The 16,140-nt window shown below is 42.9% G+C and overlaps 1 protein-coding gene across 2 annotated transcripts in view; it reads right to left on the bottom strand.

Annotated features, from left to right (window-relative positions):
* The window catches only part of stk32c (serine/threonine kinase 32C), a 108,426-nt gene that overhangs the window by 15,429 nt on the left and 76,857 nt on the right, over positions 1–16,140 (bottom strand). For both annotated transcript variants that reach the window (XM_006799068.2, XM_087850376.1), the window contains exons 5-8: positions 10,654–10,691; positions 9,693–9,782; positions 9,194–9,297; positions 8,948–9,064 (exon numbers count right to left, since the gene is read on the bottom strand). In XM_006799068.2, the coding sequence (XP_006799131.2) occupies positions 8,948–9,064; positions 9,194–9,297; positions 9,693–9,782; positions 10,654–10,691 (349 nt within the window). The remainder of the gene's footprint in view (positions 1–8,947; positions 9,065–9,193; positions 9,298–9,692; positions 9,783–10,653; positions 10,692–16,140) is intronic.

The raw sequence follows: 16,140 nt of genomic DNA, 5'->3' as shown, positions 1-16,140 counted from the left end.
ATATTCGTTTTTTTTTCTCTGCTTATGACTTTAATAATATAAAGCAATATTATTCACAGGGCTGTGCAAATTTCCAAAGTCCACAAGAAACAAGACAAAACAACTTTGCACTTCAACCAGTCCAGTTTCAGAACATTGTATTTGCACCACAACAGACCAGTACAGACATCAACCAAAGTGCGAGTGCTTTGTCTAAACCAGGGGTTTCCAACTCCAGGCCTCGAGGTGTCCTGCAGGTTTTAGACGTGTCCGTGATCCATCACAGCTGATTCAAATGGCTAAATTACCTCCTCAACATGTCTTGAAGTTCTCCAGAGGTTTGGTAATGAACTAGTCATTTGATTCAGGTGTGTTGACCCTGGGTGAGATCTAAAACCTGCAGGACACCTGATCTTGAGGCCTGGAGTTGGACACCCCTGGTCTAAATCCTTATGAAAACTCCTGATGGAGATTGGATGTTTGATGTTTTCCATGGAAGATTTGGAAAATCGTTTAAGAGATATAGGATGTGATTTTTGGTCACTATTCCAAAGCTGGAAACTAGTAACTGTTTTTCAGTTACAACAGCACAAAAGCTAAAATACTTTTTTTTAATAAACACGTATTCCCATTAAGTGTCCCAGTAAACGATGATAGCGTGCCAGCCTGCACACTACCAGGACCCTGTATAGGTTTCATTTTTGTGCCCCAACTATCTTTAACGTCTGCTGTCAAAACCTTTTGATCATGCATGTTTATCTAGCTAATAGCAATTGTTTGGATTTCTGACATGCAGATACTGAAACCATGAAATCTGCTTTTATGGTTTTGCGTTTTATTTCTATACATTCTTATAGGGATGGACCAATACCGATACTGGTATCGGGGCCGATACTGTAAAATGTGTGTGTACTCATACTCGTAAAAGTTAACCAATACCATGAACCGATACCAACTTATTTCATTAATCAGAGGGTGGCTTGTCATTTCTGTTGTAGTTTTTTAGATTGGCCACTAGGGGGCCAATTATTATTTTATTTATTATTTATTTTATAATTTTTTATATTTTATTATTAATTTAATAATAATTATTTTGTTTGTTTGTTTACAATATGGACACTCTGCAATAATTTAAAAGTTTATTTTTTTCTCAAACCTAATTTGTATTTATTTTATTCCAAACAGAAGTGTTTATTTATTATTCTGAAAGCTCGAGACAGTGCCAATACTTCAGTGATATTTTGTAAAATTACAATGTGGAGACTCTGCAATAATTTAACAGAAGTGCTTATGTTTCACTTGAAATTTTTTTGTGGTCATTTTTATTAAGATTTTATTTTTTATCGGCAGGGAATATAATAAAACCTGTCTTCCAATTCATTGTATTTGTGTGTGTGTGTGTGTGTGTGTGAGGTAGAAGTATAGTTTTTTGTACTTTGTATCGGCAAGTACTGAGATCCAAGTATCGGTATCGTATCGGTTTGAAAAAATTGGTATCGTTGCATCCCTACATTCTTATAATCTGTCTGTGTAGGTTTTCAGATCATGGTAGCGTAAGAGTCAAAGGCAGCTTCATTTCTTTTTGAAGAGCCCTCACCTCAAGTGGTTAAGACCATTCCTACAATCTTTTTTTCATTTATAAAAGTCTTTCATTTATAAAACGTCTGGTACTGACTCTTGGCTGGTGTCATTTTTTTAGATTGGATGGTTGAAGCCTGAAGAAACACAATAAAGAGATATTGGCAATTTAACAGTTTATTCTTTTAACAAACAGGGGCTTGGATGGCTGGTCTCCAGCCTGGTCACACACTGCTATGTGAAACCATCCTATTCTTCATTTGTCACAAATCAGCCAATGTGTTTGTGTTAGTCACTCTGGCACAAACAGCACATCCAAACTGATCCCAGTGGGGTTGAGGTCAGGACTGCAGGCAGGTCATTCCATCCTAGTCAATGATAAGCCTCGCTCTGCGGAGTGTCGTCATCTTGGAGGATAGAGTTCGGTCTGACTGTGGAGATATGGGATTGCCACTGGCTGCAGAATCTCATCTTGAGACATCTCTGCATTGAGATTGTCTATAACGACAAGTCGCATTTTTCCAGTGAGGGAGACGCCGCCCACACCGTCACCGCACTGTCTCCACTAAAAACTGTTACCTTATTGGTGCAGCAATCAACACTGCAACATTTTGACCGTACGACCCAACAGGTGCAGGAAAACTCCCGACTCATCGATGAACAGGACCAATCAGGCCCTTGACTGTCAGCACCTGGGGTACCAGGAGCTCTAAACAAGAGCCAATAGCAGAATAAGCTGTTTGGCACTAGCAAGAGAAGGTTTGGCAAGTTTTTCATGGGTGCAACCCACATACTCAACGCTGCTGCTCAATCTACAAATGTGTTATTATTTATGGGGAAACAAACAAATTGACCAAAACACAATTTTACTTCCTTCTCTGTAGAAAACTAATAATTATGTTGCCGCTACATTTGAACAGGAGGACAAATGCACCTTTTCTTAGAAATCCACCAACAGGAGGAATTGTTAATCAAATCTGACTCCAATCAGGTTGAATCAGAATTGTTGCACTGATCAGAACAGATGAACACCACACATGAATGGAGTCGCACAGTCCAGGGAGAAAAGAAGAGCTGGTGCTGATACAGTTGTGTTTTTAAATGGAATGCCATCTGCTTCATTTTTCACCTCGGGGTTAAAACGCTGGAGATGACAATGGGATGTGGTTTTTGTTGTTGCGTTAGCTCGCTTCCTGCGCTTTATTTTCTTCTTTTGGTCACAGGCTGATTCAGTTTTCTCCTGCAGGGCCAGTTAGCTCAGTCTCGGTGGAGTCCAGACACGGTAATCGATCAGCAGCAGAGCGGAAGAGCCCGTCGCTCCGTCCAGAACACTCAGTCATTCAGACGCAGAGCACATGCACTTACACTCTGCCAAAGAGTATCCTCCTGAACAAGCCGCAGTTTTCCTTCCCCACTCAAAAATCTTGTCTTCAAATAACTACAGAAATATCACCAGAGGGGAGGAGAGGACTTGTTTCCAGAACAGTTTTGCTTGCTTAGATGACAGCACGCTGATGCAAAACAGAATAAGGTGGGTTTTTATTGCAAGGAAAGTTTGGAGCAGAATTATTAACAAGTTGATCCAGAGGGAGTTCTCTCATCCAACTGGCACACTTTCACTTTTAAGAAAACATTTTCAGTCTCGATATTAGACTAAAACACTTGTTATGATAAGTTAGCACACAAAGATACACATGCACTGTTTCGTCTCTCACCTACATGCTCGGTTTCTGCGCTTTCATCCCATCTGTCATTTTCTTTCTCCATCCCTTCTTTGCCCTCGGGGTCTCGGATCATCCCCCCTCCCCACAACACTCACGCACACACAAAATACCTGCACCATCAGTTCCACTGGCTCCGCTGACTTTTTTTACCTCTACATCCTGCTCCTCTTTCTTAGGAAGACCATCTGCACTCAGGCAACATGGGTCAGAGTTAATCTGCCTTCACTTAATTAAAAACTCTAACTTTAGTTTCCTGGGACTGGCATTCACATTCCTAACCTTTCCATTTATCAGTTAGCTCATATACATTTTATTAAAATGTCCAAACCGAATGTTTATAGCTTCTCTCCTAAACCTTGGACGAAAGCGATGCATACTGACATAGTGAAAGAGATGTTTGCACAAACACCAGCTGGTAAAGAAGACGTGAACCTGATTAAAGACAAGCCATAAAATTAAGATTACAAGTTTTTGCCAGCAAGGCGAAGGCCTGAGCCAACTAAAACCACTGCTCTTTGCTAATAATGAGAGATAATGGACTCCTTGCTGAGAGCGATCAAAAAAAAAAATCAAATCAAATTTTATTTGTCACATACACAGTCATACACAGTACGATATGCAGTGAAATGCTTGGACAACTGCTCGTGAAAAAAAAAAAAAAAAAAAAAAAAAAAAAAAAAAAAAAGGCTATGAATAAGATAGGAAATAAATAAATAAATATGAAAATAAAAAAGGGGTAAATTTAACCAGGAAGGAATAAAATAAAATAAAATATAAAAAATTAAGTTAAGAATGAGATAAACTGTACAACACAAATTAGAATGAAGGGTAATTTAACTGGGAAAGAATAAGATAAAATATATAAATTAAAGTTGAAAATAAGATAACTGTACAACAAAATACACAGTATAGACATATATAACATATATAAGAATGTATGAGAAATATAAATATATATACACAAAATACCAGCAGCTGTACAAATGTTAACTGGAAATGAGTATAATATAATGAATATAATATAATGAATATAATGTCCAGTGTTGTGCAAATATGCTTAAAGTGATGAAGTGAAAACAATGTCCAGAGTGTCCAGTGTGTGTAAGAGCTATATGTGTGGGTCAGTCCTGTGTGGTGGTGTGATTGAGAGACCGTATCGCCTGCGGGAAGAAGCTCCTCCTCAGTCTCTCTGTGTTGGTCTTCAGGGAGCGGAATCGCTTTCCTGACCTCAACAGAGAGAACAGTCCGTTGTTGGGGTGGCTGAGGTCCTTCACGATCTTCCTGGCCTTGGTCCAGCACCGCCTGCTGTAGATTGAGTGCAGGTCAGGGAGCTCTGAGCGGATGGTGCGCTCAGCTGAACGCACAACCCTCTGTAGAGCTCGTCTGTCCTGCATGGTGCTGTTCCCGAACCAGGTTAAGATGTTTCCCGTCAGGATGCTCTCTATGGTGCAGGAGTAAAAGTTCCTGAGCACCTTGGGGGGCAGTCGGAAGTCTCTCAAGCGTCTGAGGTGGTAGAGACGCTGACGGGCCTTTTTCACCACGGTGTTGATGTGACAGGACCATGACAGGTCCTGCGTGATGTGAACTCCGAGGTATTTGAAGCTGTCCACTCTCTCCACTGGGCACTCGTTGATGACGGGGGTCTGGTAGTTCCTCTCCTGCTTAGTGCTGAAGTCCACTATCAACTCCTTTGTCTTACTGACGTTTAGAAGGAGGTTGTTCCTCTGGCACCAGTTCTCCAGATTCCTAATCTCCTTCAGGTAGGGCGTCTCGTTGTTGTCAGAGATCAGGCCCACCACGACGGTGTCGTCAGCAAACTTGATGATGGTGGTGGAGCTGGTAGTGGCCACACAGTCATATGTGTACAGGGAGTACAGCAGGGGGCTCAGAACACACCCCTGGGGGGCTCCAGTGCTGAGAGTGGTGGAGGCTGAGACATGTCCGCCCATCCTTACTGCCTGTGGTCTGCCAGTTAGGAAGTTGGAGAGCCACTGACACATAGATGAGCTGAGTCCCAGATGCTCCAGCTTGGTGGTGAGTGTGGAGGGAATTATGGTATTAAATGCAGAGCTGTAGTCTATGAAGAGCATTTTAACATAATTCCCCCTTCTAGTGTCCAAGTGAGTAAGTGATGTGTGGAGGAGATGAGAGATGGCATCGTCTGTGGAACGATTTGGACGGTAAGCGAACTGTAGTGGGTCCAGTGTGTCTGGTAGTGAAGAAATGATGAAGTCTCTGACCAGGCGTTCAAAGCACTTCATCACTACTGAGGTGAGGGCTACAGGGCGATAGTCATTGAGAGAAGCAGGGTGGGGTTTCTTTGGGACAGGAACAATGATGGACTCTTTGAAGCATGTGGGGATCACCGACTGAGATAAAGAGATGTTGAATATCTCAGTGAACACAGGAGCTAGCTGGTATGCGCAGTCTCTGAGGATACGACCTGGGATGCCGTCTGGTCCTGCTGCTTTCCTGGTGTTCACTCTCTTGAAGGCTCTCCTTACTTCATGCTCGGAGATGACGAGCACATTTCCGGTGCTGGCAGTATCTTCCTGTCTGCAGCCGTTAGCGCCGCTAGCACTATCATTGTTGGAGTCCTTAGCTGCAGCCTCGAAGCGAGCATAGAAAGTGTTCAGCTCATCTGCCAGAGTCACGGCCGTGTTCGTCATACCGGTTGTTGGTGCTTTATAATCCGTTATTGTCCTTAGTCCCCGCCACAGGCTCCTAGAGTCACTCTGTTGGAGTTGTGACTCTAGTTTCCTCCCGTAGCGCTGCTTCGCCTCTTTCACCGCCTTCCGCACGTTATATGACGCGGCTTTGTACAGGTCCATGTCCCCCGTCGTGAGTCCCGTGTTGTAGGCAGCGGTGCGGGATCTCAGAGCGTCGCGGATGGTTTTATCCACCCACGGCTTCTGGTTGGGAAACGTTGTGATAGTCTTTGTCTCCACGGTATCATCCGCTAGTTTCCCGATGAATCCCACAACCGCTTCCGTAAACACGTTGACATCATCGTCGGAGCTGTTTCTGAACATGTCCCAGTCTGCGTCGTCGAGTGCGTCCTGTAACGCGGCCACCGATTGATCCGTCCAGCGCGCGACCTTCCTCTGAACCGGAACTTCCCGTTTCAGCCTTTGTTTGTATTTTGGCATGAGGAAGATGGCGGCGTGATCGGATTTGCCAAACGGAGGGCGGGATTGTGCCTTGTAGCCATCCTTGACCGTAGTGTAGCAGTGGTCCAGTGTCCTTTCACCTCTGGTGGGGCAGGTGATATGTTGATAAAAGTTCGGCGCTGCGCGTTTGAGGTTGGCACTATTAAAGTCCCCCGTTACAATATGCGCAGCGTCCCGGTGTTGTGTCTGGTGCTGTGTGAGTGCCTCATGCAGCTCGCATAAGGCGGTGACCGTGTCCGCTTGTGGTGGAATATAAACGGCACTTATGATGACCGATGTAAACTCTCGAGGTAGATAAAAAGGACGACACATGATGGACAGTAGTTCCAGATTTGGTGTGCAGGAGCGTGTGAGAGGAACAACGTTCGCACTGTTGCACCAATTGTTGTTCACCATTAAACACACGCCGCCTCCCCTTGACTTCCCCGAGTCCCGTGTCCTGTCCATGCGGTGAACCGAGAAGAACTTGGCCGGCTGGATGGCGTGGTCCGGCACCGCTGGGTTCAGCCATGTCTCGGTGAAGCAGAGGAGATTGCAGTCCCGAATGTCTCTCTGGAACTTTATCCTGGCCCTGAGGTCATCAAGCTTGTTCTCCAGTGACTGGACGTTGGCGAGCAGGATGCTAGGCAGAGGTGTGCGGTGTGCACGAGCTCTCAGCCTGTTCCTGACGCCGGCTCGTTTCCCTCGAGGCCGCTTCGCGTCGCGTCCTTTGTTCTCCCTCAAGATCTCACTCGGCCAGCTCGGATCCGGAGTTAAAAACTTCGAATTGTGAGTACATTGTATACCAATAGAAACAAGAGTGTCACTGTCATACCTAATGTACCCAATGGTGATGATTTTGCCGATTTAGAAACGCTGAAAACTAACTTAAAGAACAAAAACAAAGAAAAGGTGGTCGGAGCAGTCGTGACGGCAGCCGACCTCACCGGCGCCATCTTTCTTTTGAGCTTTGTTGTTCTGAGCTCATCGCTAAGCCTGTTCATACATGTTTGACAATTTGGATATTTGTTTACTGGGTAGATATTTGCTTTTCAGTTTTAGCAATTGGATATTTATTTTATTGTAAATGTAGAAATTATGCATCTCAGCTTGTGCATCTCACACCCCTCTCACTCACGGCGCTGTCCCTGTTCAGTTCACCTCACTGGTTGCTAACTTGGCAACTTTGTAACTAAATTTGGTTACTTTTTATAGTCCTTCTTTAAACTAAAAAGTACGGAGCCCCGCAGGGGACATGGGAGATCTCGCAAAACAAACTCGAGATCTCGCAAAAGTTTTAGCCGCATTCTTCGGAGGCCGCCAGCTCGAAGCCGACCGGGAGGTCGAGGCACGATGTGCCGGGAAAGCGGTGTTCCTCCCGGCTGTAGTAGGCCTCGACCTCCCGTTAGCTTCGAGCTAGTGGGTGTCAGATCTCCGAAAACGGCGGAGCACTTTTGCAAATATGTGATGTCTTCTAAACCGAGCAGGTACCTGACGTTTACACAACTACATTCACGCCTCAAAATATCTCAAAAGTGTATTTTGTGACCCAGACAGAGTAATATTACAACTAAGTAGCTGCCACCATTGTTGGAATTCAACTTTTGCGAGATCTCGCAAAACTTTTGCGAGATCCCGAGTTAGTTTTGCGAGATCTCGCAAAAGTCCTTCTTAATTTTTTTTCTCCCATGTCCCCTGCGGGGCTCTGTAAAAAAGGCAGAGGGAAAAAAAATCTATAGACAGTATCTGTCTCCGAGCTGTGCACACTGGGTGACAGAGCAATGGAAGAAAGAAAGGTGCTTTCTGTGAAGAGGATCATATTACATCACGGATAAGCAGTTGTTCCTATGATACCTTTTTCAAATTTCCTTGCACCAGCTGCATAGTAGGATGGTGCTGTGTGTTACAGTTACACTGTGGAAAACAACAGAGATTGCAATACAACCAAATGTTAACGCAACTGTGTGCAACGAACGTGCAAACTCGCTGCTTTTGAAATGGTTGCTTCAAAGACGAGTCAGCGACCACTCGCAGTGAGCTCGCCGTCTTCAAGGCGACAGCAATAAGATGGACTCAGTCAAGTTACACACAATCCTTTTGTGATAATACAGGAATTGGCAGTGATAAATCGGATGTTACTGACTATGTATATAGAAATTCACATTAACTAATTTGATTTTCAGAGTCCAGACAGATCCTTGCAGATCTAGTAGTTGCTGCTGGATGGAGATTTAACTGAAAGATGACAGACGTTCAGGAACTTGAGTCCCTTATTCCAGCGGTCCCCAACCCCTATTTCAAAGAAATATTTACACGTCACCATAGCGACCAGAGACCATTAAGGGGCAGAGAGCAGGGCGTTACTCTCAATGTTGTTGGCACATTTTAGGAGGACGTGTTACAAAATAACACAAATTTTTGGACATCAAACTGGTCCGTGGTGCAAAAAAGGATGGGGACCGCTGACTGAAGTGTAAAAAAGTGGACGTTAATAATGCCCCATCGTCCTCCACTCACCTTCCTCAATAGTGAAACCAGATCCTTGGGCCAGGTTGGGCTGTACTGGACACTGACGGTACTGAAGAGCTGAATCAGCGATTCCACCGAGTTACTGGCGTGGATGTCATACGGCCTCTAGCAAGGAGACAGGGTGACAAAAGGAGGAAAAGCAGCAAGTTGAGGAAGAGAAAGACGAGCGACTGAATGGAGGCGAGTTCGTTTTTGCAGCCCGATAACATAAAAACTGCAATTTCAATGTCTCACCCATCCACGCAGCACTTCGAAGATCGTCACCCCTAGTGACCACCAGTCTACTTCAAAGGCGTAGCCCGTCCCTCCACTCACAAAAGACTGGAAGATCTCTGGGGCTGAAAGCACAGCAGAGAGACACTGAAGAAAAAGCTTGTATAATGACAGCCTGTGCATGGAGCACTCCTTTGCAAAAATGTCATAAGAAAAGCACATTTTTCCTCGGCAATCGCATAATACAATAGTGGAACATTTGCCTCCGATTTTCACAAATCAACAGGATGTTTAATTTCTTTGATATCATTCACACACGCCTGTTTAGTGATAATGAGAATAAAAATGTATGCCAGCGTCTGGCACCTTCTAGCAAATAGTTCTAGGAGCTTTAACTAACCGAGACAGTTAAATGGTACAACTGAGCATTTAAAATAACAAAGAAAAGAATAACTTAATTACACTAGGCCCCCTTTTCTTGTAGCTTTCTTTTTCATGCACAGTATAAATGTTTAGTTACCCATGTAGGGCTTGGTTCCAGCTAAGGCCGTGGCTCTCTCTCCGTCTTTTATTATTGTTGCTATGTTGAAGTCCGTCAGGTGAGCGTGACCTGAGGAAACACAAAAATCCATCAACATTTTCTAAATAAACGTCTGCGCTCACATCAAAAGGAAACATTTTCACATGTGACAAGAGAAGGAAACAAATGAGGACACAACGTTCCCTTTCAGTAAGCTGGAATGTGATATGTAAGGACAAAGTGTCCTCATTATTTTGTGTGTCAGTCCGATGTCCCCGACTCCTCTGACCTTCTTGGGGTGGTTTCTGGGGTGTCGGACTCGTCGCAGCGGATTGGGAACGTCACTGCCGTCTCTAAGGTTTATTTATTGTACAATTTCTGTTTTCCCCTGATGATCAAGCACTTTTCAAAAGCCCTCCGTCAGCTTAAGCTGATAGAAGGATTTTGAGAAACACAAATGCACGACAGACATATTTATTGTATAGATAGGAGGAGAAGTACAAAACACAGACGCACACACACAGGGAGGTACAGACAGCGTTAGAATCACATGCAGTCGAAAAAAGAAACACAGCTTAAAGTCATCCAATGTGAAAAGATAGTTAGGCTTTAAAGCTGCTGAATCCACTCCATCGATACGACGCAGTCGGTGGGCTTTTCCTAACATTGCAGCTTTTAAATGACATGGAAATAGGAGGACCCGAGGAAACAATGTGTGCACATAGCAGGAATACATATAGTATAATCAGAATAAAACTCATTAAGAGCCACATGACTAAATATATCAGGTATCTGACAATAAATAAATAAACAATGCACAAAGAATACTGTGATATGCCCTTCAGACAGGTCTGTGGTCTAAATGTGCTCTTATACAACTACGATACATACTGAAGGCCTAAAAGTCCTGTTTTGTTTTACATCCTGTCTTATAAACAGAGCAAACTGTTCACACTCTTACCTTGTTCATCCAATAGGATATTGTCTGGCTTGACATCTCTAAAAAAGACAAAGAATACGTACACATTAAAACATGTTGATGCAAATATCAGTAGAGGACATTACTTGCATTTTAATAGCACATCACTGAGTTTCTGCTGTGTACAGGTAAACTGACCTACAGCTTTCTAAACATCACATAGACCTTCAGAGCATGTGGGTTATCAATGCCGCCTTTAAGCTTCTCCATTTGGATTTCTGTGGAAATTAAATGGAACCACTAGAGATTGGAAACATCTCCACATGTTGCTCTGGGGCTGCAGATTTGAGACCTCTGATCTAAGCTATCCAATGGCACCGCAGCTTCAATTTAAACAGCCTCTTATTTATTCCTGGCTGATACAAAGGTGCTGATTTTTAAGATTTCCTATTATAAATGTTGGAAGGAATTAACCAGGGATAAATTAGCTAGAAAAACTCCATGATATAAGCTTGGCATGCGTCTCTTGCACAACTTGAGAATTTGAAAACAGCCTCACTCATACATCTCTCTTAAAAAAGAGTCTATTTCATTGTGGCCCTGGTGGTAGCTATTCTAGTCTAAAAACACCTGTAATCATGCCAGCTCCAGTCATGTGCTGGATTTTATACAGCCTGAAAACAGAACTGAGAGGACACCCAGTAGACCCAGCTCCCCTTTAGACCATTTTACTATGAGTAAGGTAATTATGGACTCCTCTCCCTCCGAACATGGCTGAAAACATTTGCCAACCCTGGCGTCATTAACAAAAACAAAAACTGCAGTGTTCATGCTAGAGTTGTTAAAATGTGTGTTTCAAAATGCACTTTATAAGTTGTTGTTATTAGTCAAAGTGTTTGTGAGTTTAAGCATTTGCTAACCGTCTAATCTGCTCCCATAACTCTCCATTAACAGCACCTCCCATCATCATAGTTTGTGGTCAAGTGGGAAAGACCAGGATTGGACGTGTACAGTATGTGTAGATGCTAAAGCGTGTGGGAGGTGTTTTGAAGGCTGATGCATGTGTGAATTACATGTTTGAACAACATGATTTGGACATCTGTGTCAACAAGCAGAAAATTCCTTCATTCCCTGCATTTCGGAGCGCGTGAGAGCACACTCATAACTGATCCCCGGGAGAGGTTTGTCCCAGAGGGACTAACAGGTTTGTCTGCACATGCTTATTACACTGAGCACCCAAGCCCTGGACATATCCAGGAGCGCACACACACACACACACACACACACACACACACAGCTTGACATTTTCCAGCCCTTCAAACACTCCACGGGCAATTAACAGAGCGCGCACAGCTTATTTAATTATGCCGTACATCATGCTGGTGTGGAGAATACACGCGGTCTACAGAGAGCATCTACATACCCCACAGGACACGTGTGTTCACGGTGACTGTGCGAATATCTGCTAAAACTCGTAGAGGGGAGCGGAGGTGGTGGTGCTGCAGAACAAAGCAGGAGGGAAATGCATGCATGTTCACAGGAGGAATCCCTGCACAGGGCCAGCTACAGCCACGCTGTTTGAAGTACAGAAATCACTTAATTTATTTTGCAGCAATCACAGAGACATCAGTCTAACATGAAGCTGCATGTCAAGTGATTTCTTATTTTGAACAGGAACAAAACAATCCAGCGTGAGGTGATCTAACTTGCAGAGTGGATAAAAAAGGAGAGAAGAGAGAAGGGATTCTCCAATTCTACTTCCTTTCTTCTCACAGGACTAATTTTACCTCCTTGGGCATGGTGGCAGCTGACTGTTGCTAGGAGACCAGAGACCCCCCCCCTCTTTTTTTTTCTTCAGTTGGTGCAACAAAATAATTGTAGAGTACTCTCCTGTCAAAAACTTCCAGGGTAGAAGGAAACTGTTGTGCTGGAGGAGGGCACTGATACAAAGGGACTAGATTACGGCACACACACTTGAATCAATGGCAGTTAAGAAGAGGACGAACAAAACACTGAAGCATTTTTTAGCTACTATTTATAGCCACTTAAAATGTATGTGATGAAGATGCTTTGCCGACTATACAATGAGGGGAAAAACTCAGGCTTCACTTTCAGAAAACACTTGCCATCTCCGTGAGGCTGCCAGCAGAAGTGTAATGATGCATATCTACTGCAGACAGCCATGTCTGAGAACCTGAAGAGAGCCACAGATACATATCAAAGACGCCGTACGCATACAGGAAGAGAATAGCACCGTCTCGCTTCACTTTGGCACATGCCCAGAAACTGTTTTCTGAATATTTGCTGAGGAACGACAAAACACAGCTTGAAGGGTTACATAGTCACTCGGAGAATTGAATCTCTACTAGCAACTAAGTGACAGGTGTCAAGCAAATCCTAAACAAGGCTTTACTGCTATAAGGTAACCTGCAGAGACCAGAGAAAGCCGCATCAAACGTCAGCTTGTCAGTTTTAAACTTTTGACCCACTAGTTTTGTGTGCATCACAATGTATTAAAAATGAACTTTAGATTGCACGAGCAGGAGTTTTACGCTCAGGCTCCGGCTTTAGCTGTATTGCACAGACCTGAAGGGGACAAACCTCTTTAGCTCTTAGTGAAAAAAGCAAATTCAATAGCAAAAGTCAAACTATTCTTTTTCTTCCATATTCTTTTATGTTATTGTTAATTCTGCTCCTTAAAGGTGTTTTTATTTTTTATCACGATGCCAAATATGTAAGTATGATGTATGCTTCAGTGTATCAGTGCATTTCAGCATTCAGACGCCTCACATTAATGCGCTACCTTTACTTTAAACCAAATCTTAGCACTAAAATGTTTATCATTTATGATTTGGGGGAATTGCTTTTTGTCCCCAAAAGGGAGGCAGGTCTGTACAGTGTGACTATACAAACAGATTTATGTCCCCACAACATAAATAACACACACACACAAACATGCATATGGACACACACAGTTGCTGGAAGAAGACATGGAGCCCACATAAGGTTTTGAATAAGGTTCAAACAGTTTTTCAGCCATCTGTGGCTCGAAATCTGCAGCCTGCAGGGATGCATCTCTTTCACTGACTGGACTGCACGCACGCTTACAGCTGCGCTCAGCATATCTGGACAAAGAGCTGTGTTTACTGAGTCCACTGTGGATGAAGGATGGGGACAATTACAGAGAAACCCATATGACCCATCCTTAGGTGTGCAAAGTAAATAAAAACAGCGACTTCAGCGCCTTAAAAAAGGTTATAATCTGAGCTCACACCAAGACTCGTGAGAAACTGAATATAAAATATATATTTGCTTGTGTATGGCTCATTTATGCTTGTTGTGTAGAATGTAAACGATGGTGTTTCACAAAAAAATAACAGAAAACGGCAACTTTAAAATAAGAGAAAAGACAGAGACTGCATCTGTGATATCAGCTGTCCACTTCTTTGGTTTTAGAGACCAGACATCACAGTCGCAGAGTAACTCTCACTGAAAATAAGGAATCACAGCATACTCCTGTTGCAGGGACACATAAAGCGGGCCTGGTTTAAAGCACAACCAGCTTTACTGCCCTTCTGGACACTAATGCTGAACATAACTTTTTTTAAACTAGCCATCAAAGCTATAATATAACTATATCTGACAACAGAACTGGACTTTTGAAAGCTTTCAAACTGAGGCACTGAGTAGCTCTCACAGTTACAGCTAGCTTGGACCACGGCTTTAAATCTAAATCTAAGTATATAAATGTACGGCGTTCACTTTGTTTTAAGCCTTTCAGTCCTACGATTCTCTAACGTGAAGGGTCTGGGTGGAAAATGAGGGGTTCAAAGCTCTGTATGACTCCACTTTATATCTCAGTCATAAAAGTAACGACTGAAATTTTAAATTTGATTTCTTCAACAAATGGGGAGCCAGGGTAATATAGCATAAAGTGGTTTTGAGTAACCTTGCTGCTACTGTTTGCACCAACTGTAAATGGGCGGCTGCTGTATCAATATGTTATACGTTATTAAATTTTTATTTCTCTTACAGACCTCTGATAAAGTCAAAGCTGCACTAGGCGAAAACATAAAACAAAGTATTGCAGAATTTGAAGATAGACATCCTGCAGCTCTTCACTGCTCCAGGCCTCTTATAACTTCAGGGGGATTTTTAACACATTCTTTTACATTAAAATGATCTTCTTTTATTGCAATACTAAATTCTACTTTGTGCATTGAATATTTCTCTCTTTGTACTGCTTAAAAACTCTCCTGATCTAGTCTGAAAAGAGCTGTGATGGTCAAAGGCTGCTTAATGGATTAGATTTTCTGAAGCCTGAAAACAGACCAGGGGATGTAGAGGAGTCTGGTTTCCTCTCAGACCACTCAAACTGCAACATGCTGAAAGTAATAATAGATTTTGTTTTTTGTTGGACCACAAAACCCTGTTTCCAATCTGTGCTAAAGGGCAACATATATTCTTGGCCATACTGTGGCCATGAATATATAAATACATCATATCTTGCGCAAAGGTGCTTTTTGTTGTAAGGTAAAGACACGACAATAATACAGAGAAAACTCCAACAATCAGACGACCCCCTATGAGTAATTACTTGGTGACAGTGGGAAAGAAAAACTCCCTTTTAACAGGAAGAGCCCTCCCTGAACCAGGGACAGGGAATACGATTCAAAACAGTAAGATCTAAGTGGAAGGAGACGAGGAAGATAAATGTTGGGTAAAAAATATCCATCCTCAAACAAATGAGTCACGTTTAAAACCTGGAGATCAACATATAATGCAAAGAAAGGATCTCTGACTTTTTATGTTCTCACAAATTAACCTTTCAGAGCAGAAAACAACACTCACTGGTGTTTAAGAGCGATGTGAGGCTCGACTCCTCGCATTCAAAAATAACTGGAAATACTGCTGCAAGGTGCAGAAGCACGACACAATGAAACAAAACCTCTCGAATACTGAAAGTTACAGACACAACCTTGAGCTGATCTTCGGTGTTTTTTTACCACACGGGGGAAATTCTAGTTCGCTGTATCCAGTTAAGCTACGTGTTCTCGCTGGCTGGCCCTGCAGCATCTAATGTATTTGGAAAGCATTGCAAACGCGTCTTATGGGTGTATTTGGGAGTTTAATGCGTCTGTCTCTCTCGGGTAAACACGCTGTGAATCAAAACCCAGAAGGCATGACATCCAATGTCACGCTGGAAATGAAATGTTTTTATTTTCTTCAAGGTATTACAGGCAAAAACTGGAGTGTCTGGGACACTGGTCAATTTATTCTTCTTTCAGTTCAGAGGACAAAAAAAGTCGCATACAATAGTGAACAGCAGTATATGAAATATAGTCATAAGCATTTTTACAATGTCATATTTTTGTACCTCTGTACACCACCACAGTGGATTATACATCAAACAATAACGATGTGATTGAAGTGCAGACTTTCTGCTTTTATTCAAGGGTTTTAAAAAAGGCACCAAACTAACTGTTTAGGAATTACAGCTGTTTTTATACACAGTCTCCCGTTTGTTTG

Source organism: Neolamprologus brichardi, chromosome 13 (assembly GCF_056152115.1).
Source record: "Neolamprologus brichardi isolate AB-2024 chromosome 13, ASM5615211v1, whole genome shotgun sequence".
Lineage (NCBI taxonomy): Eukaryota > Metazoa > Chordata > Actinopteri > Cichliformes > Cichlidae > Neolamprologus > Neolamprologus brichardi.
Note: the sequence above shows the minus strand (reverse complement) of the source record. Positions and strands in the feature narration are given on the sequence as shown.